This window comes from Pollicipes pollicipes, unplaced genomic scaffold, assembly GCF_011947565.3.
Source record: "Pollicipes pollicipes isolate AB1234 unplaced genomic scaffold, Ppol_2.1 Scaffold_5724;HRSCAF=6776_pilon_pilon_pilon, whole genome shotgun sequence".
Taxonomy (NCBI): domain Eukaryota; kingdom Metazoa; phylum Arthropoda; class Thecostraca; order Pollicipedomorpha; family Pollicipedidae; genus Pollicipes; species Pollicipes pollicipes.
In genome coordinates, this window is record NW_023596746.1 from 15,830,896 (window position 1) to 15,857,739 (window position 26,844).

General features: G+C 50.2%; 1 protein-coding gene across 1 annotated transcript in view; it reads right to left on the bottom strand.

Moving 5' to 3' along the window:
• Positions 1 to 26,844, bottom strand: part of LOC119102721 (uncharacterized) — a 35,473-nt gene that overhangs the window by 1,055 nt on the left and 7,574 nt on the right. Inside the window, exons 2-13 of the mRNA XM_037226178.1 lie at positions 23,657 to 23,700; positions 17,339 to 17,663; positions 15,482 to 15,696; positions 15,386 to 15,408; positions 15,218 to 15,335; positions 14,594 to 14,692; positions 14,110 to 14,210; positions 13,584 to 13,728; positions 12,750 to 12,902; positions 8,574 to 8,677; positions 6,189 to 6,359; positions 177 to 316 (exon numbers count right to left, since the gene is read on the bottom strand). Coding sequence (XP_037082073.1) covers positions 177 to 316; positions 6,189 to 6,359; positions 8,574 to 8,677; positions 12,750 to 12,902; positions 13,584 to 13,728; positions 14,110 to 14,210; positions 14,594 to 14,692; positions 15,218 to 15,335; positions 15,386 to 15,408; positions 15,482 to 15,696; positions 17,339 to 17,663; positions 23,657 to 23,672 — 1,610 coding nt within the window. The 5' untranslated portion in view covers positions 23,673 to 23,700. The remainder of the gene's footprint in view (positions 1 to 176; positions 317 to 6,188; positions 6,360 to 8,573; positions 8,678 to 12,749; positions 12,903 to 13,583; positions 13,729 to 14,109; positions 14,211 to 14,593; positions 14,693 to 15,217; positions 15,336 to 15,385; positions 15,409 to 15,481; positions 15,697 to 17,338; positions 17,664 to 23,656; positions 23,701 to 26,844) is intronic.

The following is a 26,844-nucleotide window of genomic DNA, read 5'->3' on the forward strand; positions in this document are numbered from 1 at the left end:
GGGCGCGATCACAACACATCCAGCCGCACACCATGGCCACAGAAAAAATGAAAGGAGCACAGTGCAGAAAATAAACCTTTTGTCCATCTAAAACTGCCAATGCGACAATCCTCAAATCGCCTGAACATAAATTCCTTGAATAGCGCTACGACATACAAATCCACGAGCACACTTACTTTTCCTCCAGCTCCTTCGCGGAGAGCAGTGGGAGACCTTGGGCCATGAGGAAGGTGTAGTTCTCCTTGCCGACCTCGGCTAACAGCTCACCGCACTCCAGCACCGCCTCGTCTTGGGCCGTCAGCTGCTTCCGCTTGTCCTGCCGACAGCCCGGTGACCAAGTGCGTCACGCCCAGTCGCGCCCCACGGCAGCTTCACTTGATATGAATATCTGGACCGCATACAGCTGCGTGGAAAGCTAGGTGCGGTCCAGACAAATTGAAAAACGCCCAGACGCCTGACAGTGATATGCAGCTATCACTCCACAGTCTTTGCTGTCCTAGCTGTCCTTGACGTGCATGATCAGATGGCAAAATTGTCGACAGAGAGGGATAGACCGATGAAACGCGGGAGCGGCGTGTCAATACCATGGATCATGATAGCAAATAATGCGACGCTTAAAACACTTCCTTGAGGTATTCAACCCACTTGCAAAAACGAATTTGAAATATGATGGCCGTTTCTTATGCAAAACAGATGTTGCGACAGAGTTTTGCAAAAAGACGCCTGTAGGGCCACGGATGCCGTGTTTAAAGAGTTTGACTGTAATTCCATGACGCCAGGTTGACTCGTAAGCCCTCTCAAAATCAAATAAAATGGCACCTAAATGGCGACCCTGTTTAAAAGCAGCGCGCACAGCAGTGTCATGTGTTAAAACGTGGTCCATCGTGCAGCGGCTTTTCCTAAAACCACATTGACATTGTTCAAGGGGCGTTTGCCTCCTAAGTTTCACAACAATCTCAAGTTCATCATCTTCTCCATCAATTACATAACGGTGAGGTAACAGAAATAAGCCTGTAATCCAGCAGATCTAATCCCGTCTTACTCAGTTTAAAGAGCCAATGCCGTAGCATTCCGCCAGTCTACCGAGCAATGACCTCTTATCCATAACAAATGAAAACTACCCAACGGGGACTCCAACGCACGAGGAGATATTTTAACATCTTGTGGATGTGATCGAAACCTTCCGCCACGCTCCGCCAAGTCGAAACGGTCGCTTGGAATTCATTCACAGTGAATGGCAAATTGTAACCACGCTCCTCGGACGTTAAAAAATCACGGCAATTAACTCGACGCGTACTCCATGACGCAAACATTGTATCCTATCGTTCCCTGCTCGGCAGCGATCCGCTAGTGCCCTCGTGATCGCATTGGCCACATCGATGGGTTGAACATCTTGGCCACGTGAACGTAACAATGGTAGTGGGGTGGAAGAAAAATAACCTGAAATTCGTTTGATCTGTGACCACAGGTGAGATGGCGGGGTGAACCTGCTTAGTTTGCTAACGTATTCCCTCCAGGAAACACACTTCGCCTCGCAAACGGTGCGACTTGCTGCCGCCCTAGCATAGCGGAATACGATCAGAGCTGGCCAAGTGCTACTGTGATCGAAAGCCCTGAAGGCGCGTCGGCGTGTACGAATAGCAGTTCAACATCCCTCTATCCGCGAGGGACTGGGGTGCGCCGCGGTGCCCCAGTGGTTTTGGGAACGCATCCATGAGCGACGTTTAAAAGCAGGGACGTTAAGACATCAGCAGACGCAGGTTATGTAAGTGGATCAGCTGGAAACACAGCGTCTAGCCGAGTTTCGAACCCACACCAGTCACCTTTTCTAAATTCCATCTCTGAGGCCGATGCCCGACAACGGATCCATCCTGGTACCTTAGCCGAACAGGAAAGAGATCACTGTCCATGGGATCGTATGCGACATGCCAAGTAAATCACGGTGTACGCTATGGGCTCAAAATACTTAGGCCAATGGCGCACATCCGGCCCGAGGGCAGTGTAACGTGTGTCCGAACCACAGTATTGAAAAGGCGCAATGATTCTTGGCGGATGAAGTGTGCACACAGGCGTCCAGGCATGTTTGTGTGGCCGCAACCATAAACGGTGTGATGAGCGTCAAAATCACCCAAAATCGTGACGGTTGGAGGGAGACCAAACATTAAACGGCCGAGTTCCGCCACAAAAGACGCCACTTCAGGTAGCACATACGGCGAACACACCATAAGTCGATTGTTGAAATTGACTCGAGCTGCCACAGCCTGGAGGGTTGTGTCGGGTACCAGGTGATGGGCAGGCACGCTGTAGTGAACAGCTAAAAGAACAAAAGTGCTAGAAGTGCGATTGTTAGTCTTTACGGATTACTGAATAGCCTCTGACTGTCCAATGTGAATCCGGCCGTAGTTTCGTTTCATGCAGACACACCACCACTGGACAGGGGACGTTTACAATAACTTGGAGATCCTGTGCATGAGTTCTCGCGCCCCTGCAGTTCCATCGTAAAACATTGTCAGGGAACTAAAGCAAAGGGGTGCAACTTATGCTTTTAGTGCTCCTCTAAAAACGCTTGTCAAGGGACGTTTTAAAAGAGATGAAAACCGTTCTCCAGGGCCGCGGTCACGATGCACCAGTACTCGCACCAGCAGTCAAACTCAGCTTTACTGTTGCGCTCCGCATACCCGACGCAACAGAACAAAGTCAAATTCTTGGCCGGACCCAAGGGCCGCTGCCCTCTGACGGTAAGATCGGTCCGCATGGACCGCGCCGCTCTGGACGGAGATGCCGCTGGAGAAGTAGTGGTCCGGGGTGGCAGCGGATGATGGGATGGAACACCCATCGTTGGATGCCGCGGGGCGTCTGATGGAGCCCCGACCGTCTTCTAGGAAGTGGGACTACCTCCCCCGTGGGAGCAGGCCAGAGGCCCGCACCCGACAGCCAATTGGCTGCCTTCGCCCTCTCCCGCTCCTGAAGGCGTGCACGCTTGGCCTCGCGCGCACGTCTCCCCGCCTCATGGCGCTCAAGCCTGTCCAGAGTTCGTCCCATCACCTCCATAGTGCTGTAGGGTGTGATGCTCCTGGAGAGGACGGCTGCGAAGCCGATGACCGCATGCTTACTGGCAAAGACCGGGAGGTTCGGCCACGGCGGACTACGGTCCACTCACTGCTTCCCGCTGGTGTGGGGTCAGGCGGCGATGTAAGGATTGGCGAGCTGGCCTGCGCCTCAGAGGGGGGCGCAACGTGCTACCGAGACGGAGGACGACAGTGTTGTCGATGCGGTGGCGAGCACCTGAGACGCTGGTACGGCCGACAGCCCGAACGTTGTAAGTAGTTTAATGAGTTGCGTTCCAGTCATCGGATCTAAGGGAGGTTTCGGGTGCGACAGACGTCTTGGCTGCCGTGGCATACGATATCTTAGGGTGACTCAGTTCAACAGATCCCTCGTTTCACGAAATGAGATGTCTTTCGTGGTTTTCAGTGCGATGATCTCCTCTCTGACGTACGCCGGGCGCACACGATCGAAAGCAGGGTAAGGTGTCTGGTTTTTAACGCAGTTCACCCACCACGGGCTTGCTGCAGTGCACTGATCACTCGGGTGCTCCGAAGAGGCGCGCTTACCACATGCTGGGTGGTTATCGCAGAAGTATCTTGCATGTCCAAACATCTAACACTTAACACACATCACGGGAATCGGAATAAAAATCTACAGCTTCACCCTCACAAAGTGAACTAAAATCGCTTTTGAACTAGAGTGGGAGTGACCAATTTCATCGCAAAAAAGACCGTACCGGACTTAAAAATTCAATTCACAAATTGGAACTTGTAACTGAGAGATGCTCCAGCAAACAAAGACATACATTTCAAGTTGGTATAGACGTAAAATCATAATTATGACAACCTTATTTTTGTTTTTAACATCTTAGCTCATTTCACTTTAACAGAATGCATTGAAGAACAGTAATTTCATAATAGTGTGATGAGCACCAGAAACTACGTAACACCAATGTTTTGATGCTGCACTTAAGAGTTCCCTTCCACAAGATTCTTAATACAAGACTGTGCAAAACAATGCAAAACAACAAAACGTGCAAAAATTGATGAAGCATTACGTATTCAAACTAAAAAGCCACGGACTCTTGCACATCAACACACCACCAAATCAAACAACCAACAGACATACCTCTAAATCATGTTAAGATGGGGCCAGGAAGTACAAATATTATGTCAGTGTTTTTTTCGCAAAATACCAGTGTCTATTTCCGTGAAAGTAACCTAAATAACCGTAACCTAGAGAAGCCTTACCTTATCTCATCCTGTCTGACCTACTGGTATCACAGCAGCGTTTGTGAGTCACCAATCCTTGTAAAACTCCTACTGTCACATGACATGCACTTAACCAACTTAACCTAACTTAGAGTAACCCATATGTTGAGGAACCTTGTTTATACTTTATGGTTTTAAATGAGCTCGGTTTTGGATGACATCTACAGACTTCTGAAATGGAAATATGGGTTTCATATGTGTGGTCAGACGATATCAGATGGGAGTGAAAAATTCGCATAGAATATGGGGAAAAAAAGCGAAGACATCCTCATAGCATGTCTTCACTTCGCTTTACACCGCAAGTGGGCAATTCCAGGGCGCTGCCTTTACACAGCCTACCCTTACTTCAGATGGTATGTCAGGACGGTTAAAACTCAGTACGATGCTGTTCGTGGGGACCAACTCAGCACCCCTACGCACCGTGATGCGGTGAGCGTCTGTCAGCCCGAACTCAGCGAAGCCGTCGACTATGTTCTCATCACTGACATATTTCAGGTCAAAACAGTTGATGATGCTTTTTGATGAGTTCTTCGTTTTATGAGCCTCCACAGTCATCGCAACCGACACGCCCTTCTTCCCTTCCGCATCCCGAACACAGTACACATACCTATCCGAAGTCATGGCCCGTTTCGCCTCCTCTCCGTTCTGAAACTCGACCTCGATCCCACCACCCTCGCGCTTTTCGCATCGGTCGAAACCTTTCCAAACCCATTCCGCCTTTGAAAGGGCGAAATACACACCCATTCGGCCTTTGAAAGGGCGACAGGGACGACAGCGCCTTCTCGGTGCTTCGAAAATTCAGGATTCGAGGGGTAGGCGTTGACACACTACCACCTGTAGTCCCAGCTCGCCCTTCTTTCGGGGTGCGCGTGTTTTTGGGGATTGACGTTGTCATGCACGTAAGGTTTAGGCGTTCGGCACCGGGGCCTCCCACCCACCACGGAACCCAACTGGGGGACGGCCAAACACTCCAATCGGGAGATGGTGACTGCCAGGGCTACTCCGGTGCTACACGGGGCGGGCGACGCCTCCCACACGCCCATGTGTAACCGGGGAGACCCCTCCCCGTGCTAACCGCGGTTCAGCGCCGTCGCCCCTTGACCCCTTAAGCCGCTGCGCGCGACCAAGCGCCCCAAGCGGAGACCTGCACGGAGCACCCAGCCGCAGCGCGAGCGGCAAGCCGCTAGACCCGTGTGGAGCCCCACTGGATCCCCGCGCCCCCGAATATCCTCGCCAAAGTTGAGTGATGGGACGTGCTGTGGCTGGCCCGCGCGTCGTGCCCCTCAGCTAGCAGGATCCGATCAACGCGGGGACGCGGGCGAAGGGGCACGGCACCCCGACAAAACGAGGATGAGGAGTGGTGAGAGGGCCGGATGCGGAAATGCGGGTGATGAGGACGGAGGGGGCGGGATACGAAGCAGGGGCTCACATGCCGGCGGGGTCGCTAGGTCCTGAAATGAACAGCTTGCACTGTCCGTCCATTACCGGAGCTGGGACCCCAGGGGGCGCTACTCTCCTACACCGGCCTAAGCTGGTGCCGGGGGGGGCGTGGGCGTGTGTGCACGCGTGTGCGCGCGGGTGCGTGCGCGTGCGTGCGTGTATAGCTAACATGTTAAAACGTTGCCTTAATGAAAGAGGTAATGCTGCTTACTCATCTAACACATTACCCATACTGACGTGAGCATGGAGCAGGTTCTTTTGAATCATTACAATGTGGAGACTCAAGAAACAGACATTTTACATGAATACAGGACAGATACCGCTGTTTTCTATGCACCTAACTGAACACTCGTTTTTCGGTGGGTCAATGTTGCTAGAAGAGCACACCCAGACGATGTGAATCTCCCAAATCACGGAAGTCCGGCTCACCTTGTCCAGCAGCCCAATCAGAATGCTGGGCGTGTTGCCCAGGATGCTGGTTTCCAGATCCTTCAGCTTCTTCTCCAGCAGGGAGTTCTCATTTTTCAGCCGCGCGATCTTGGCCTGGTCTTTTGTAGCCTCCACGCTGAAGTAGTCGACCGCCCGCCGCAGCTCGGCCCCCTGACGAAAAGGCCCGCGGCATGACCAATCAACGTCTGAAAACACGCTACTGCCCAGCCCCAGTACACCAGCCACTGGCGCATCGCAGCACGTCGCGCTGGGTACCTGCCCAGCCTTAGAACGTCAGTCACTGGTGCACCGCAGTACATAGCGCTGGGTACCTGCCCAGCCCCGGTACACCAGCCACTGGCGCACTGCGGTATATCGCGCTGGGTACCTGCCAAGCCCCAGTACACCAGCCACTGGCGCACCGCGGTACATAGCGCTGTGTTACGCCAGCCAGCCTTCTCGAGCAGGCATGATGTGACAGCATTCAACACGCGTGCGACTGTGCAGTTCCATATCAAATATAACACGTAGTGACCTGTCCTTCGGTGACGACGAAAGCAATGTTGCAGGGTCTCAGGATTCCTGACAGCTTAGGCTATACATGCATGTCGACAATTTTACCAAATCGGGTTTAAAAATAAATAAATAATATTCAATAAGAAATTAAATCAATTTGGCTCTACAAAATACTAAATATAGGTTTATACGAAAATTTCACTAGAAGTTGGGGCCGGCGCGACGTAACCAAAAACCCTCACTAGTACGTTGCTTGCAGATATATCAGACATAATGTTATTTAAGCACGCATCTGAAGGCAGGTCAGCCCTTGTTGACACGAGTGACTTATAGCAGACCCTTCACACGAAAGTTTTGCCCATTCTGCTGCCATCTGGCCACGACTTTTCAAACCACGCCGTTTGATCGCAGCTTTCTACAGCAGAACTCTTGACTACGGTTGCCGTCATCATGATCATTATCATGTATCCATTACGAACCGTTCAATATACGTATATGACGTTACGTTTGATGCGAACCAATGGGCTTCATGCATTACGACAAAAAAGACGGCGCAGCGATGACAAAATACACTAGGGGGCGTAAAAACACTCCACATAGGCAAACACTGCTCTCTGTGCAACATTGGTAAATTCAACGCATGAACACAGCACGGCTGTGGGAAGCCATGACGGCCATTACAGTCAACGGACCCGAAAGCACCAATAAACAAACAAAAAAAAAGCCATGACGACCGGCGGTAGGCGGCCCAAGAACGACACCGTGCAATACGGCAGTCCTTCCAGCTGTCTAATTCGGAAAGCGGACATCCCAATGCGGTGGCCACCGCCGACGTCGTGGCGTGCTGAGGAACAGCAGCATGAGGGGCGGGCGGGATTCCAAGACCGATGACGTGTGGTCCCGGTCCCCTGGCCAGCCAGCGCTCGCGTCCTGCCCACGCCGCGAAATTCACCTTTTGCACTTGGCTGGGATAGCACGCAACAGCTACGCCCCGGAATGAGGCAGCGCATGACGTGAGGGAAAACGTTAGCTCCGATAAGGAGTTTGCCGTCGCGAAATGGTGACGAATCCAATACGAATATGGACATAACAGGATGTAATTACACAATTTGACTAATTCGGACGTGCGACTACCAGCACAGGGTACCGTCGAAGCTAACGCTCAGAATCTTCACGGAAGGCTAGGGGCGATATGCAAATGGAACTGTTAAAATGAGTGTGCCCTTTTTCAGAATGTCCATGCCGCGCACGACGTTTCCATACCGTGAGGCCTCGTCCTGAAACCGCTTGCCGCCAGCCGTTGGGGCTTCGGGAGCAGTGCAGTGCTCATGTCGAGATTTAACACGCGACATCGTGGAAAGTTAGTGCCTCTGTGCACTTTTCTTACGTTATACGTATGTCCATCACGACAGCATCATTATGTATACCGCGTTCCACACACCCCACGGACTTAAATGAAAAAATCAGCTATCCATGTAAAGAGCAATTTATGCTGAACACATGATAATGAGATGATGGTCAACATGGCGGTGGTCACGGTCAGAGTTCTGCTGCAGTGCGCCGCAACCACGTGGCGCGATTTCAAAACTCGTTGATAGATGGTAGCAGGATCGACAGACATTCTGTGTGCAGGGTCTGCGAATAGTCGCTCGTGTGCAGACACTGCCTTGTCAGACACGTATTGTGATGATGATGATGATTGGGGTTGTAGGGCGCGTCGACTTCTAGGGTCATTTTGCGCCCAGACACGTATTGTGGACACATACCCCGCCAATCACCGTTATCGGCTTCCACTCTGCACCCGGTACCCCCGACCCACTGTCCGCGGCAGTGCCGTTATTTCAGGACTATTTGTTTCCCCAAACTTACCACGTTCTGCAGATCACGCTGTTTGGCCTGTAGAATCACCAGGTCGCGGTTGATTTTCTGCGTTTTCAAGGTCGTCTGAATGTTCACACGAGCCTGGGTAAACTCTGCAACGGACATGACACGGGAACGGATGTGCAAGGCTAAAATAATAACTTAATCGACTTATCATGAAAATCCTCTTCCTCACAACATACAGGATCAAAGGGAGTGATCGACATTTGTATGGGGTATTCATCTGAACTAACCATCCTGGCGGCCACTGCGTACAGTTCACAACTCTGTTCTTGAAGGGAATATCCCCCTTTTTTGTACTCCTCACTTACTGCTACACCCTATGCGTACGATCTGATCCGCAATACCAGTTTTCTCAAACAACCTCCGAATAGCTGAAAACTTCAACTTGACGTAGCCGAAGCCGCGCGAGCAATTCCATTTGACTTCCTGCTCACCACAATGAAAGTAATGATTCCATTTGTCTTCCTTTTCCGACGTGTGTGTTCCGTAATGTTGGCAACATCTTAAGGGTGTCCAAATGTTTGCGTAATGAATGCCACGAAAGCCTGAAACAGTCTATTTAGAAACTAAGACATACGAACACGAAGCTTTCATTCCGCGAATTCAACGAAACGTTATACTATGGCTTTGATTTCTCCCCTATGGCGTCTAACCTTATAGGCTCTATTCGAGGCGCACTTAAGGTTTTCAGAATGGGATCATCACGTGATCCATATGACGCAATGGTTCAAACGTCAACCAATGTGCTTCTCGGTGACACACCCTTGCCGGTGGGCCAATCACAAACCTTTTATTAGCACCAGTAGAGTGCTTACGTATATTTGTTTCCAGGTCGCCAGGAACTTTTTCCTAAATCCTCCTACGGGTATTGGCGGCATCTTGCGGTTTAAGAAATTTACATAGTTTTGCTGAGGTCACATCGAACACGACTACCTGTCGCACAGGGACCTTGATTTTGGTGGTAAATTCGAGGTGGTGGACGGAACGATTGTCGTGCCGTGCATGCATGTGTACCGGGTAACACCTTAACACCTGTATTGTCCGCAGATGACCGCGTAGTTGTCTACGTAAATATTTAACACACTGCTATTAATGTAAAATTAGAATGGGCAGCTTTTTACGTGGAACACACGCCCAAATCCGAAATCATCATTACCATCACGGGCGAATGGTTTATGACGTCTTCATCTTGGCTTTTTTGGCCTATCAATCCTCATAGTACGGTGTAAATGAAACTTATGAGACTTATCTGGTGCAGATTGAGCCACTTATGTTGGGCTCAGTTTTTCAAAAAAGCCCATCTAAACCCCAATCCACCAAAAAATGCATCCCCTTCACCAGAACCCCTAAAACATTGCTGCACTGAATTTCCTGTTTGGGTATAAATGCATTGCAGGCCAAGATGCAGCTTACTTTCAATTATTTTGTTAGGTGTGAGAAAGGCTTTTGAAGTCTGAACCTGTTTGAATGTGCAGAACTCAGACCAGGCCGAAATGCACTTAGCTTTCACATTATTTTTGTGTGTGAAAAGCTGTAGACGTATAGCTGTGAGAAAAAACTCTTGCAACATCTAATGCCTAAGAATAAAGGTTGTGTTGAAATTGGTAATGACTGTGCACCAGGGCACAGGAGCTATGTTCAAGTTGGGAGCCAAGCCCCAAAATGCCAAAGTTGGCCCCTGAAATAAGATGGTGCCCCCCACCCCCACCACCAAGCCAGACAGTCAATAATGGGTGCTCTACAGGTCAGCATGGCCCCATAGGATCAGAATGGGCTCTCTGCAGGACAAAGTATGCCTTGTGCAGTTAACAATAGGCCATGTACAGGTTAGAATGGGCCCACCCACTACAGGTAGGAAATGGACCTCCAAAAGTGGGCTCCATAGACCAAAATGGGCTCTCTACAGTACTGAAAGAGCCATCTACAGGCTAGCCTGGGACGTCCATAGTCCACAATATGCCCTCTGCATGCCAGAATGGACATTCCACAGGCCAGAATGGGCCCTCTAAGGGCTAGAATGTGCCCTTTTCAAGCCAGAATGGCCCCCCTATATGCCAGAACGTGCTCTGTCCAATTACTAATGGGCCAACTGCTAGTCAGAATGGGGCCTCCACAGACCAGAATGGGCACTGCAAGTCGATATTGGGCCCTCTATAAGTCTAAATGGGCCCCAGTACAAGCCCAAATGGGTCCATCACATATGGCAACAGGTCCTCCACAGGGCAGAATGTGCCAGAATATCCCGACTACAGGCCAGAAATTCCATAGACTCACAAATACATACACATTCTTCTACAGGCCATAAATACCATAGACCTACAAATACACAGATATTCTTCTACAGGCCAGATATTCCACAGACCCAGGGTAACTTATGAGGGGCAGGCCAACATCAAAACCACCCTGTTTTATCACTCCAGAGCATGCTGGATGAGGGCATTTTTAGTATTGACTTTTAATTTGCTAACAGGAACCACATTACTCGTCGTTCATGAACTTCTACAAGGCCAGTACAGGTCACAAACCTAAAATGACCCAGGTCAACATTCTGTTTTCAAGAACATACTGCCTTGCCTAATCCTTGATGCTCATTCAAATGCAAAAATCAAAGCAGTCTCGCAAGATTTTGGTTACCGTGACCTTCGAAAGGTGAAACAATGTCACTGAACTTCAATGAGCACAGGTGACCTTCTGCTTAGGACAGGTCGCTAGGTTCATGGTGGTTGCATGAGGTCTGAGGGCACTTGGACACCATTGTGGAGTTTGACCTTGTGCGACCTTATTTGGCCCAACGTCATCACCTAGGAACCGTAAATTTTGACGCACGTGAGTTCACGTACAGGCCAACACACCCTGTGAATTTGGTGTCTCTAGCTCTCTTAGTTTCTGAGATCTCAGGGGGTTAAGTGGACCCCCACCGACAAAGAGCATTGAACCCGCCATCCGGGCGCGTGTTAAGGTAATTTGACATGCATCTGGGTTAATCTGATATATCTTGCTCTTTGCGAAGTCCCAGTATGTCTAATCTTACACGACACGACTAATTCTAAACATTCTGTATCATAATTGATCGTGCGATGACTCGGTTACTGCACAGCGAGTCGGTTTTAAACAGTGTGACATAGGCTATCGGCTGTTGATTTCTGCCTAAGTGACTGGTCAAGGTGTTCTCAAGGTGTGCTAATGTTTGAGGTGATAATCTCGTTATTTTTCAACAGAGATCATCTGATTTGTTGTTGTATGATTGACAATTAGCTGCAAATAGATAATGTTGTGCTACGTTGCGGGCATGTGTGCTACTTCTGGTATTTTTATGTGCTGTAAATAGCTCGCTTCGTACACTTATGATGCAAACCTTGCGTTAGTTCTGGTACACTCCATTGTGGTCAGGTACAGTCATGCAAATTAGTGCACGCTTGTAATGGAAATTGTATAATTTACCCGGCTACTAACTGGTAAAACTGAAACTCAGTGCGCCGAATACGAGACAGAGGTGTTGACTGCGGGGTGTTGTACATTGTATTAGGGTGTTGGCAGTGTTATTCGCTTTGGCGTTAGGTTTTTGCTCGAATAAATTCAAGCTATGTAAGGGGAATTTATAATATACTGTTAGCTGCGAAGTGATGCCTACTGCCCTCCAGGCACTCAGTAGTTACTTCTTACAAAGCGTGTTGTGGCCCATGTTGGGGTGGGCTCGAGTGTCTCGCGTGCTTGTTATCTCCCCCTGACGCGTATGGCTTGCAGCCGGAGGTAACGCCCGTGCTTAAGCTCGGCGACGCCATAGGACGGCACGAGGCGTGCCAAGCATTGCAATACTTGAACTTACGCCACGCGATCCGATGGTAGGGATCATGCCTCGCACAAAATGCACCGATTAGCGTGAGCTTGTGATGCCAGAAATCCATCCATTCAAAAACTGGGGATTCTATTTTTTAATTTTTGCACTTGGCCACTGGTGGCATTTACCAGCGGCCCTTCGAAGTTGCGTGTACCCGTCTGCTGCGGCCAATAGTTGTCTAAGCACGTTTCTGTGGGGGTTAAGAATGGCAGGCCCCATCCACCCCACGGCCAGTAATCGGTGATGGCAGTGGCTACCAAACGGTTGGGGGCCGGCGGCGGGCTACTGGTCATCCCCGTCAGCAGCGGCTGCCAAGGACTCACGTGTCGGCCGGGTGGCGGCGGACAGCTTGCGGGCGCGCTCGTTGTCGAAGTCGTCGCCAGCCGTCGGGTCGTAGTCGGGGTCGTCGGCGTCGACGGCGGTCGGCGGCTGGCCCTCGACGGTGACGTGCCGCGCCCCGGTAAGGCGCACCATCGCTGCGACAGGGTCACGGCACGTTAGCGCCCGGCCGACCTCGACGTCCATACACCGCCGAGCCCGTGCGCCCCGGTGAGGCGCACCATCGCTGCGACAGGGTCACGGCACGTTAGCGCCCGGCCGACCTCGACGTCCATACACCGCCGAGCCCGTGCGCCCCGGTGAGGCGCACCATCGCTGCGACAGGGTCACGGCATGTTAGCGCCCGGCCGACCTCGACGTCCATACACCGCCGAGCCCGTCCGTCAGCAGCTGGTGCCGTCAGCGCCCGACCGACCTCGGCGCCCACACATCGCCCAGTCCGTCCGCCGGCGGCTGGTGCTGTCAGCACCCGATCCTACCGTCCCGTCCCAGTCTGTCGGTTGTCCTGGCCAGCCCACCTCCCGTCCCAGTCTGCCGGCTGTCCTGGCCAGCCCACCTCCCGTCCCAGTCTATCGGCTGTCCTGGCCAGCCCACCTCCCGTCCCAGTCTATCGGCTGTCCTGGCCAGCCCACCTCCCGTCCCAGTCTATCGGCTGTCCTGGCCAGCCCACCTCCCGTCCCAGTCTGTCGGCTGTCCTGGCCAGCCCACCTCCCGTCCCAGTCTGTCGGCTGTCCTGGCCAGCCCACCTCCCGTCCAAGTCTGTCGGCTGTCCTGCCCCGGCCGCCGCCCGTCCCAGTCCCGCCGGCGGTCTCACATACGTGGCTTGGGCAGCAGCGGGCGGCCCCTGCCACGTGACGAGCTGACGGTGGCGGCCCGGGCCGGCGTGAGCGCCGCCGCCGCCGTCGTCGGCCTGGCCGTGATCAGCGCGTCATACTTGGACTTGCCCTGCTTGCCGTGCGAGCTCTGCGGGTGAGGGAGACACCAGCGGTCAGGGTCGGCTTCGAGCAGGGGCGAGTGGCAACCCTGAGCCCGCGATCAGTCGGCGAGTCAGAAAACAACGAACGGTTCGATAAGCCAAGAACATGATGCACAGCTCCACCACAAACGCGAAATCTCAGTACGGATGAGGAAAAAAATTAATACACAATAAACATTTTGATGGCTCAAAGCGCACCGCAAAAGCACAGTGCTTGCCCCCAGTGAACTTATGATGAAGCCACAGCCGAGAAATGGCATGGATCGTAAAGTGCACAGACATGTCAACTGATATACAAAGAGAACAGCGCGTCTACGTGCCAGTGAGTACGACCGATGTGGGGCGGCGGCGGGCCGCCTGGTACTCACGGGCGTAATGTCTCCCTGCGCCTCGGATCGAAGACGGGTCTCCACCCAGGAGATGGCCTGGCGCCGCGCCATGCGCAGCCGCCGGATATGCTCTTCGGGACCTGGCGGCGGCGGCGGCGCGGGGGTGATGCGGCCTACCGGCGCCCGACCCCGCACGGCCACCGCCCCTGGTTCGCCCCGCGCGGCCAGGGGCGGCGCCGGCAGACGACACACAGCGCACGCAGGCTGTCACACCGCTGCGCCAGAGACAGGCGTACGAGACGAGCGGACGTGGCGCACGATCACAGCTCCAGCGGCGCTCGCACTCCCCGCAACAGCCGCTTCACAGCCAGAGCCCAGATTTCGGGCAACGTGGCATCTCAATCCATAAAAAAGGTGAACCGCCGAATCAGCACTGCGTCTCTCCATGGTCTCTTGCTCGCCTTCGGCACATCCATCTTCAGCGTTCTGACGCTTACACAGGGCTGCCGACTTTTGATCTTACCTCCGGCGCTGGTCTCATCCACCTTCTTGGTGACAGCCTCCTTGATCTTAACAAGCTCCATAAATGTCAGGTCATTGTGGGACGGGGTAGGCTCCGAATCTGGAAGACAACGGAGCACCCAGTAAGTCACCACGGCGGCAGCCAGACAAAGACCATAGCATGCTGCTGTAGGGGTATCACGGCCGAGTGGTTAGCTCCTTGGACTCGAACGTGGCGGTCCGGGTTCGAATTCTGGTTGCACCATAGCTTTTGAGGGCTCATAAGGCCAATGCAGTCGCTGGCGCTTCATAAAAAGGTACGCGACGACGTGAGCCGCGTTCCCTTTTTTAGAATGACAAAAACACACTGCGGTACAATCTATCAGCGACCTTCAGAAGAGGTTCATGTTAATATCAGGCAGGCACATTGCAGTAGCAGCGTGGCGTCTACGATGCAGAAGCAATGGGCACCGCGCCAGCGACTCAATCTGCCACACATGACAGAGTCGTCATATAGCCGGCCGTCATCCAACAAATCAAGTGAGGATATTTGAGACGGTTCTTATGGCTTGGCCAGAGCACCGCACCACTGCACGGAGCCCGCTCGTTCGAGGACCTGACGGCGGGCAGCGGCCGTCCTTCTCACCCGATTCGTCGGTGTTCTGTATGACCAGTCTGTCGCGCACCACCACCAGCCGCACGCGCCGGTCGGGCAGCTCCAGCACCTCGATGGGGCCGTTGTGGCGCGCCGCCGACCGGCCCGCCTGCAGGTATGTGACGCCCGGCCGGGCGCCGGGGCCCGCCGCCGGCCGGCCGCGGCCCGGAGAGCCCCGGCCCCTTCCGCGACCGCGCGCCCGACCGCGGCCGCGAGAGCGCGAGCCGCGCGGCCGACCGCGCGTCACGCCGCGGCTCGGGCCGGGTCCGCCGGTGGCGCGCGAACGTCGGTCGCTGGCCGTGGTGAGGTACGGCCGCCCGTAGCTGCTGTCGTTCTCGGCGGCCGTCGGCACCTCCCAGTCGAGGTCATCCCGGTCGCCCGGGTCCTCCAGCTCGTGCTCCTCCACCTCCAGCTTGACGAAGTCGGTGACGATCTCGGCGCGCGGCGTCACGTCGCCGTCACCGTCCAGCCTGCCGGGCGGCGCGTCCATCAGTGCCAGTCGGCACAGGCAGGGCCAGCAGCCTCTGGCCATCATCCATGTCATCATCATCCATCATCCATACGGTCCATGTCTGCGGTTTTCATTTAAAAAAGCGCAACATCTAATCAGCAATGCCGGTGGAGCTCAGTGCCAAGATAATGCCTTTTAAGAATCGTATTGACGAAATACGCATCCAAGCTCCGAGAAGGAATACGCTTTAGTTTAACGCACCATCAGCCATGATTAAAGGTTTACCAAGCATGACTCCATTTCACCCAGATCCGGTTGGTTATTGGACGGAAACCTCCATAAGCTGTGTCATATAATATAACTTGTTTGTCACTGCCAAATGTTGTGTGGTCATGACCTCTCCCCGCGCCGCCCGGATCTGACCGGCAACCATTGCCTGAAATTTGGGCGTCTCTTGGTGTTTTGACCCTAAGACGTATTGCTCTCCATAACTGTATATTGGAAAAAGTATAAAAATTGTTCTCTGTGAACAACAGGAGATGCAAATAGGCTGTTCCTGAAACTTCGACAGCATCGCGTGCCGCACTCACACGGCTAAACGAGGGATACTGCTTGCGAGTTTCTGCCGAATCTTTTATCATATCACATACATTTCCTTTCAATGCACTCAGTGCCCAGGTCCGTTACTGCTCACCAGCACACGTTTAATACACCCACCGTCCACCAACGACACTCACGCGCTCAGACGCCGGACTACGAGCGCCGCGCTCAGAACAACAACCGCCTCTCCTGACGGGGCGGATCGCTAGGGAGAAGAGAAAGAACAGAGGACATCTCGTTTACGTCATAATCCAACGTTTCTGGATTGCACGTGAAAATAATTGTAGCACGTTAAATATGTACATGAAAACATATGCTTCACTAACATATGCCTACAAATACTGCGTGAATTGATCATATATTGGTTAAAATTATGTTCAATTCTTTTAAATGCTGCCTTGATTACATTTAAATGTCAAGCTACTACAAATGGCGATTGTTTAAAAGGTATTAAAGTGACGCCAAACACCATCCTAAACACTCGCTTGGGCACGCGGAAATCCACGGCTACTCAAGCATCTGGCTCTTGGGGAGGATTAAGCATTGGAGAGAAGGCATGTTCTCCACCAAGAAACCTGAGCTTAATAGGGTATGAAAACGCATGCAAGGGGCATTAAATAAAGGCATGCACTTTTCTCTATCGATCTACAGAGCGTCGCCATCAAATTATGGTACGAGCGTAAAGCTGAAGGATATTTTGTTGTTCTCTGTTGAGCAGACCGTTCGGTTAGGAATTAAATTATTTACGTTTTTTTTTTAGATTTTCCTTTTACTTAAGCCAGGTTTTGACAATGAATAATTTCTTTAAAAAAATAATGAAGGCCCTAGAAAAGCAATACCAAAGCTGATCAATAACTGACGGCAGCTGTCGTTGAAGACTGTTTCCCTGCCCGCACCAGTTCTGTAGCCTCCCGACGCCTTTTTAAAGACCCGCGTGCGGGAGCTGCGCCGGGCGGTGAAAGTGGGATTGGTCGGACATGTAGATAAAGACAACATATAAACTCAGTCCCCGCCCCCGGCCCCGGCCCCGGCCCCGGCCCCGGCCCCGGCCCGCCGCTGACCTGCCGAGCGCGCGGCGCTGTTCAGACGTGATGGACGACACTTGGACGGCGTCAGCGGCCGACAGCACGTCGTCGCAGCGGCGCATCACGGGCCGCAGGTGGGCGCTGAGCGCGGTCTCCACCAGGCCGAACTCGTCGTCGCCCGGCGGCGAGCCCCCCGAGGCGTCCGACACGTCCAGCGTCGTCTGTTCCTGATCAGCGCTGCTGCTCAGCGCCGCCGCCAGCATCGGCGCCCGCTCCGTCGCCGCCTGCTCGCTGGAGCCGGCGGCGGGAGGCTCCGGCTCCGGCGCGGATCCCGACTCCGGCTCCGAGTCCGTCCCCATGGCTGCCGGCGACGACGGCGGGTTTGCCTCCCCGTCCGGCGAATGGACGCATGTTTATGGGACGGGATAGTGATAAGAGGCTTGGGTACACGCTAGACGGAGGCGACGCACTAGTTTAGGGAGACGGCCTGACCCGTCATACGTGACCTTGGAATGCACAGGGGCAGAGCTGACCAACACACACACACACACACACGCACGCACGCACGCACGCACGCACGCACGCACGCACGCACGCACGCACGCACGCACGCACGCACGCACACACACACACACACAATCAGGTTTTCAAAGAAAACGTTTCAAAATGTATTCCTCGATTCAGTTACCCTGTTTACATGGGCAGCTGTGATTCGAATTAAGCCGGGACCCGTCCTCGATCCGAACTATCCGGCCCATGTATATACCCGGTTTACATGGGCAGCCGAGGATAATTCGAATTAAGATCGGAACGGATCATGCGACGTTAACCCTCTCGGCGAAGGGCGTTTACATGGGCGAAACCGGCTTTACGTCGGATTAACGGTCGATAGTTCGATCCCGCTTAGCTCGAACCAAGGAACGGGTTATGGGCGAAAACTGCGCTTTTGAGGCGAACTGAACAAAACAAGAAGAAAAAAGCCGGTACTCTGCGTATGGATGGCGAATGTCACGGGCCATGGTGGGCGCGAGACAGCTTTGAGGGCGAGGAGGAAGATGGACTCCGTTGGAAAAATGATCTGTGCGGGACTCATAGGCTTTGTAGCTACAGCACAAGCCATAGCACTTGAAACACAGGAGTTGCGCAGTCAGCACTGCCAAATCTGTCACATAAGCAGTGTTATATGCAAATTTTTACTAGCAGGAAACTGGCTAGCACGAAATCAGTATTTTCTTGTATTGGCCAATGACACTCACAAACTTACCACACTCATCAGTATGCCACCCAACATCATGTCATCTACTTTGCGCAGCCCAAGAAACACATTACCTAATCCCACACCAATGCATTTAGGAGCAGCCTGCAACAGTGAGCTAAGCTACAGAAATGACTCATGGATGCTACATAGTTAGTGGCAAAAATTGTGTAACTATGTTGTCTTTCCCCATCCAATGCATCATCAGTACCTGAGGGCAGCATTGCCATTTAGACTTGGCATGGACTGGCAAGTCAGAATGCAGCTATTTGCTTTCTTGACATACTATGGTTGAAATACTACTTTGATATCCTTGCAGTCAACAGCATTGGCTGATATGGACTGATGGCTAGGTGGCACAAACAGCCGTGTTCGCACAGTCCAAAGATCATAATGTGAACCAGCCCCAGAGCTGTCATGACAAAAGCAATCTGGGCTCAAAATTCATAACAAATGATTAATTATAGCAACAGCTCAATTATCCACCTCATGGCTTGCAAAGATACATGTCACAAAAAAGCACCAAGGCAACATATTTACTCACCAGTACAAAAACAGGTAGATGTGCACTGCAGATGTTCTCTGCACATCATGTGGCATTAGGTTAGGTTTACTTAGTTTATGCACTGTTTTCTTCCACATGAAATGCACAAACCTGAATTTGACAGAGTACTGATGACAGCTAATTTCATCCAGCGCTCACATTTGCTTTCTTGACATTTTGGAACCATCACTGGGCAATTTTGGTCCCATCATTAAAAATAGTTCACATTCTGCACTGACTGCAATGATCTATTGCCTATATTTGTTGATCCTTTGCATCATGCAGGAATTATTGAGTTACCTATCTCACAAACATTAAACCGACAAGCAACAAACAGCCTAATTGCATCAAAAACAAATATTCCAGCCCCCGCTTCCTTGCCAGTTGGTCTACCAGTGTGACGTAACTTCATATTTCCTTGACAAGCCAGTCACCAATATCCAGCACATCCCTCCTGCCAATAGGTGGTCAACCAAATGTTCAAGTCACAGGAGGAATGTCTGCAAAATCAATCCTGGGGCATTTATGTATTCACCTAATGAAAGAAACTATTGGTACTCCCTGCAAGAATTGTTGAACAGTTGAATTACCTACCTTGTGGCCTGCAAAGACACCCATCACAAAAAAAGCACCAAGGTGACATATTTAATCACCAGCACAAAAACAGGTGATGATGACACAGACGTGTTCTCCATGCAGCATGTGCCATCATGTTAGGTGTTAGTTTATGCACTGTTTTCCTGCACATGGAACACACAAACTTGGATTTAGCGGAGTGATGATGACAACTATTTTCATCCAGTGTTCACATTTGCTTTCTTGCTGTTTTGACCCCATCATTGGGCAATTTCGGTCCTACCATTAAAAAAGTTCACATTCCGAGCTGACTGCAATGATCTATATTTGTTCATCCGTCATATCATGCAGCAATTTTTAAGCTACCTTTCTCACACAAATTAAACTGACAAGCAACCAGCATCCTAATTTAAGGAACATCTGCAAAAACACTCCTGGGGACTTCAGGTATTAACTTAATGAACGAAACTCGGAGGCATTCTCTGCAAGAATTTTGAGCAATCCAAAAATTAAAATGAGAACAAGTCAAAGCTATATAAAATAACCATATTACCTCCATCTGGCTTTTGGAAGCATGGAGCCTGCCCCAGATGTAAACTAATCTAACCTTTAGGCGGAAAGATAGCACCAAACACCGTCGACGCCTGCTGTCTGCATAGATCAAGCGCCTAGCAAGGCTAAATTACGTGAGCATTTCTGTGCTGCTAGCCACTCAAGGCCCTCAATAATAAGAGTAGTTTTAGCAGCATGATGTCAACTTCACCTTCCTTCTCTTTTCCCTTACCATCTTGGACTTGAACCGTCTCGAGCAATAGCTAAAAACCCGTGGAAAAGCGGTAACACCGCACAAAGCTGAAATGGCTATGAACAGAACTGCGTGCGCCAGGCATTTTTCTTTTTTTTTTGTTTAGACAGCTGACGGCCGATAATTCGGACGAAATCCCTTCCTGAACGGATGATCCTCTCACGGGAAGGGATTTCCTCCGGCGCACGATTCGAATCAGCGGAACGGCGCGTGAGTGTATACATGGGCCGGATAGTTCGGATCGAGGACGGGTCCCGGCTTAATTCGAATCACAGCTGCCCATGTAAACAGGGTAATACACTCACGCGCCGTTCCGCTGATTCGAATCGTGCGCCGGAGGAAATCCCTTCCCGTGAGAGGATCATCCGTTCAGGAAGGGATTTCGTCCGAATTATCGGCCGTCAGCTGTCTAAACAAAAAAAAAGAAAAATGCCTGGCGCACGCAGTTCTGTTCATAGCCATTTCAGCTTTGTGCGGTGTTACCGCTTTTCCACGGGTTTTTAGCTATTGCTCGAGACGGTTCAAGTCCAAGATGGTAAGGGAAAAGAGAAGGAAGGTGAAGTTGACATCATGCTGCTAAAACTACTCTTATTATTGAGGGCCTTGAGTGGCTAGCAGCGCAGAAATGCTCACGTAATTTAGCCTTGCTAGGCGCTTGATCTATGCAGACAGCAGGCGTCGACGGTGTTTGGTGCTATCTTTCCGCCTAAAGGTTAGATTAGTTTACATCTGGGGCAGGCTCCATGCGTCCAAAAGCCAGATGGAGGTAATATGGTTATTTTATATAGCTTTGACTTGTTCTCATTTTAATTTTTGGATTGCTCAAAATTCTTGCAGAGAATGCCTCCAAGTTTCGTTCATTAAGTTAATACCTTAAGTCCCCGGGAGTGTTTTTGCAGATGTTCCTTAAATTAGGTTGCTGGTTGCTTGTCAGTTTAATTTGTGTGAGGAAGGTAGCTTAAAAATTGCTGCACGATATGACGGATGAACAAATATAGATCATTGCAGTCAGCTCGGAATGTGAACTTTTTAATGGTAGGACCGAAATTGCCCAATGATGGGGTCAAAACAGCAAGAAAGCAAATGTGAACACTGGATGAAAATAGTTGTCATCATTTCTCTGCTAAATCCAAGTTTGTGTGTTCCATGTGCAGGAAAACAGCGCATAAACTAACACCTAACACGATGGCACATGCTGCATGGAGAACACGTCTGTGTTGCATATCATCACCTGTTTTTATGCTGGTGATTAAATATGTCACCTTGGTGCTTTTTTGTGATGGGTGTCTTTGCAGGCCACGAGGTAGGTAATTCAACTGTTCAACAATTCTTGCAGGGAGTACCAATAGTTTCTTTCATTAGGTGAATACATAAATGCCCCAGGATTGATTTTGCAGACATTCCTCCTGTGACTTGAACATTTGGTTGACCACCTATTGGCAGGAGGGATGTGCTGGATATTGGTGACTGGCTTGTCAAGGAAATATGAAGTTACGTCACACTGGTAGACCAACTGGCAAGGAAGCGGGGGCTGGAATATTTGTTTTTGATGCAATTAGGCTGTTTGTTGCTTGTCGGTTTAATGTGTGTGAGATAGGTAACTCAATAATTCCTGCATGATGCAAAGGATCAACAAATATAGGCAATAGATCATTGCAGTCAGTGCAGAATTTGAACTATTTTTAATGATGGGACCAAAATTGCCCAGTGATGGTTCCAAAATGTCAAGAAAGCAAATGTGAGCACTGGATGAAATTAGCTGTCATCAGTACTCTGTCAAATCCAGGTTTGTGCATTTCATGTGGAAGAAAACAGTGCATAAACTAAGTAAACCTAACCTAATGCCACATGATGTGCAGAGAACATCTGCAGTGCACATCATTACCTGTTTTTGTACTGGTGAGTAAATATGTTGCCTCGGTGCTTTTTTGTGACACGTATCTTTGCAAACCATGAGGTGGATAATTGAGCTGTTGCTATAATTAATCATTTGTTATGAATTTTGAGCCCAGATTGCTTTTGTCATGACAGCTCTGGGGCTGGTTCACGTTATGATCTTTGGACTGTGCGAACACGGCTGTTTGTGCCACCTAGCCATCAGTCCATATCAGCCAATGCTGTTGACTGCAAGGATATCAAAGTAGTATTTCAACCATAGTATGTCAAGAAAGCAAATAGCTGCATTCTGACTTGCCAGTCCATGCCAAGTCTAAATGGCAATGCTGCCCTCAGGTACTGATGATGCATTGGATGGGGAAAGACAACATAGTTACACAATTTTTGCCACTATGTAGCATTCATGAGTCATTTCTGTAGCTTAGCTCACTGTTGCAGGCTGCTCATAAATGCATTGGTGCGGGATTAAGTAATGTGTTTCTTGGGCTGCGCAAAGTAGATGACATGATGCTGGGTGGCATACTGATGAGTGTGGTAAGTTTGTGAGTGTCATTGGCCAATACAAGAAAATACTGATTTCGTGCTAGCCAGTTTCCTGCTAGTAAAAATTTGCATATAACACTGCTTATGTGACAGATTTGGCAGTGCTGACTGCGCAACTCCTGTGTTTCAAGTGCTATGGCTTGTGCTGTAGCTACAAAGCCTATGAGTCCCGCACAGATCATTTTTCCAACGGAGTCCATCTTCCTCCTCGCCCTCAAAGCTGTCTCGCGCCCACCATGGCCCGTGACATTCGCCATCCATACGCAGAGTACCGGCTTTTTTCTTCTTGTTTTGTTCAGTTCGCCTCAAAAGCGCAGTTTTCGCCCATAACCCGTTCCTTGGTTCGAGCTAAGCGGGATCGAACTATCGACCGTTAATCCGACGTAAAGCCGGTTTCGCCCATGTAAACGCCCTTCGCCGAGAGGGTTAACGTCGCATGATCCGTTCCGATCTTAATTCGAATTATCCTCGGCTGCCCATGTAAACCGGGTAAGTGTCGTAGCACAGCGCATGGGGCTTATGGCGTCGTGTCCAGCAGCGGCTTAAAAGGATCTGCTTAACCGAGAGAGGCTTCCCCAGCTAAAGGGCCCCTAAGCTCGGCTTACCACTTCCTGGGCGAAATCCTGGTTACGTGGCGGACTCAATATGGCACGTTAAAAACATAGGTGAAACCATTGTATCACCCAGACATCGGTCAGGACAACATTCGGATGTCACTCATAAAGTTAAAAATACCTTGACTATCATCCATATCCGCAAAACGCTCGAAGCTTCCAGTCCTGCAAAAAAAGAGTCATGATCAGATGATCGAAACGATCAGAATGATCGGTTTCTGTACTCGGCTTTTTCATCTCCAACTCTGAAACGATCTTTCAAGGCAAATCAGAGCCATTCGTAGAACTGCCGTCCATTGACAAAAAAGGCCTAGGTGTCGTCAAGTTAAATTGTCCCAGAAAAACATTTCCAGATACCGTTGAAATAAACATGCTGATATTATTTGAAAGGATTTTTAAAAAAAAATAAGCTGAATTTTTCTCAAACGTTGCCTTTTCATCAGATGCAGATTTCAAGATGTATTTCTTCGAACGACGTCAAACCATATGAACAACTTCCATTTCCAAAACATGGCATTTACGCCTTTATAACTTCGGACGGCAAAGATGTCCTTGATACAGCGCAATTCGCAGGGACAACCGTCCAATCATTGAGTAGTGTGTGCCATCGGGCTTTATATTCTTAGAGCACGGTGAGCCAATGGAACTTGGTGCGCAATGACAACTAAATACAACAATAATTTTTTCCCCAGATCGATCAGGAACTCAGGCTGCGCAAGCCGATTTTAAGTCGTCCCTATTAATTATGCATTACTGACAGCGAGAGTGCTGCCACCTAACAGCAAGAAAATCCAGCTGAAAGGCGTAATTAGGTTAGTTGTTTCGCAGTGCATGATGCATGATGGAATCAGCAAGAATAATTCATAAAAGCCTTCTCACTTCTTTCATAGCGCAGTACGTAGATATCAGGTAACCATCGAAAATATGACACAGGGCTGTCCTTTCGCAACATTACTGAGAGCCCAGAGAGTGTCCTGAAATCGCTTTTTACTTAGGTGAAGGAGAGATGTCACCACTAAAGAAGAGGTCGAAACATTATAAAATTTCCGACATGTCACATGTGCGACATGTAACGACACAAAAATTGGTTGAAACAAACAAAATCTGACTGATTGCTAATTGTTTCCTGTCGCTTCCTTTTTAAGGTATAATCACCATACTGCTGGTCTAGTACCCTGCTCAAGTACATGCGTTTCCCAATTCCACACCTCCTCGCCATTCACTGTCCACTAAAGACCATGTTGTTACAGTATGATAGTAAATCGTGATAATAAGCAACGTTTGTTTTATCTGAGTTGGTAGAAAATATACATCAGATGCCAGGCGGTCTCTAGGAACCCGAGCTAGCTGTTTAGAGTCCCCCCTCCCCCCAACTCAGCTCCCAGCCCAGCTGATAAGAGTACATCATACACCGGAAACCATGTTGCCCCGATCTCAACTCCGCAGACGATGAACACAACAATTTTTCACGGCGTGGCATGGCGTTGAGGGGCTCTGGGCCTGCCAACAAGATTTCTTATTAAATATACGTAGAACGAGTTAAATATATCCGATGGGTGTTGCTCATCCCTCCCCCTCCTCCCCGACAGATCCTACCAAAACACTTCCACAACGGATGGATAGCGATGTGGCACACCTTTATTATCGGACAGGTGTTGAGACCGAAGCTGTCGGATCACTGTTTCCGACCACACCTAGCAAAAACGGCGACGGCGACGCAGTTTGGATGGCAATGAAAACCAGATAGTAATTCTGACCCTGATTCGCGGTTTTTAATAGCATGGACTGATAGGGGGGGGGGGGGGCGATGCGCCTCCCTGCCGTTCCTAAACTAAAAAAGGTGGAGCCTCGAGAAAAAATTACAGTGCATTGTTCTATACGAGATCTAGCGGCTGACAATAACTGCGCGTCCCTAGGCTACACACTGTCACTAATACGCCAGGTCAAAGGTAAGATTTTCTCAACATTAACAGATTTGTTCGGCTTTACATGTTCTTATGCACAGGGCCATGCCTCCTGGCGACGCAAAACTTCAACAGGCGTATGTGTTGTCCGATTCTGAATACAATGGAATGTAATCTGTCTCCAGCGTACGCATCTGATAAAGGGTTCAGTCGATGCGACAGTGTCGGCCCACCGCGCCAGACCGCGCAATGGTAGGTTGCCGGCCTCCGCCCACACCGGCAGTAGATCGCCAGGCAAGGCTCCCAAACTACCGTCGCTCCCAAGAAACCCGAAATTCAAGGGACACGTTTATGGCGCCAGAACACGCGCAATACATAACACAGAAGGCATCCAAATTTCGGTGCGATTGCACAGCATACCCGACAGGTACCACAAGAAAAACCTAATGGGGTGGTTCACAAGACCCCCTCCCCCCCCCCCCCCCTATGAAGGCTAGGCTTTATGTATCAAATAATCCAAGGCTCACTTAAAACGCTACTCGATGGCCGATTATTTTCAACAAGCACAGGCAGGAATTCCTGGGAGAGTCATACGTTGAACACCGTATGGTGACCGTGGGTGTGACTTTCAGGGGGGGGGGGGGCAGATCATATCCTGCAATGAGGCTTAGGTCACACTAAAAAGGTTAATGTTTTAACAGCAAGCCTCGACAATGAATAACGAACGGAGTGACAATTCAGTTACAAAAATCTGCCAAATGATCTTTGGGTGTACGTGAACATTGCTAAATTGCAGATGGTACCATGTGATGTGTTTTAAATTGACCTGGGTGAATCCAGTAATAAGTGTGCTGAAAAAACTTGTTCTCACCTCATACTGACCCCCATTGCCCCATATAAGGAAAATCAAGACAAGGATTGATAAGCACACCCAGGATCATGCCACCGAAGTTTAGGAAGTTGGATTTTGATTACCTGAGGAATGCACGTTTTTACAATTCCCCGCTGAAATTACTTATTTCTGACATGTGTATGCCCCTCGCATTCCAGTTAAAGGGAGTGTGCCTAGTCAAGTTGGGATTTTTAGCTGTGCACGTAGGATGGCAGGGAATTTCAAATTGAAGGTTTTGTTGCTATTGGTTTCTACTAATTCGCCTCCACTGACGAGATCTAGTCACAACCCCCCAAGATTGCTTTGATTTGTATGGAAGAGCGAAGTTATCGGGTAGCCCACAAGCAAAATTCACTACTAAACACATCGAAATCATTGAGAAGGTATTGTTAGTTCTAGCCAATGGCTTTTCGAGGATGTCGCTTGTCAGCGTTGACAGCAGTTTGCGAGCGCAGCGATGGTGGCGCCCGATATGTTAATGTTTGTTTTTTTTTACATTCAGCTGAGGGCTGT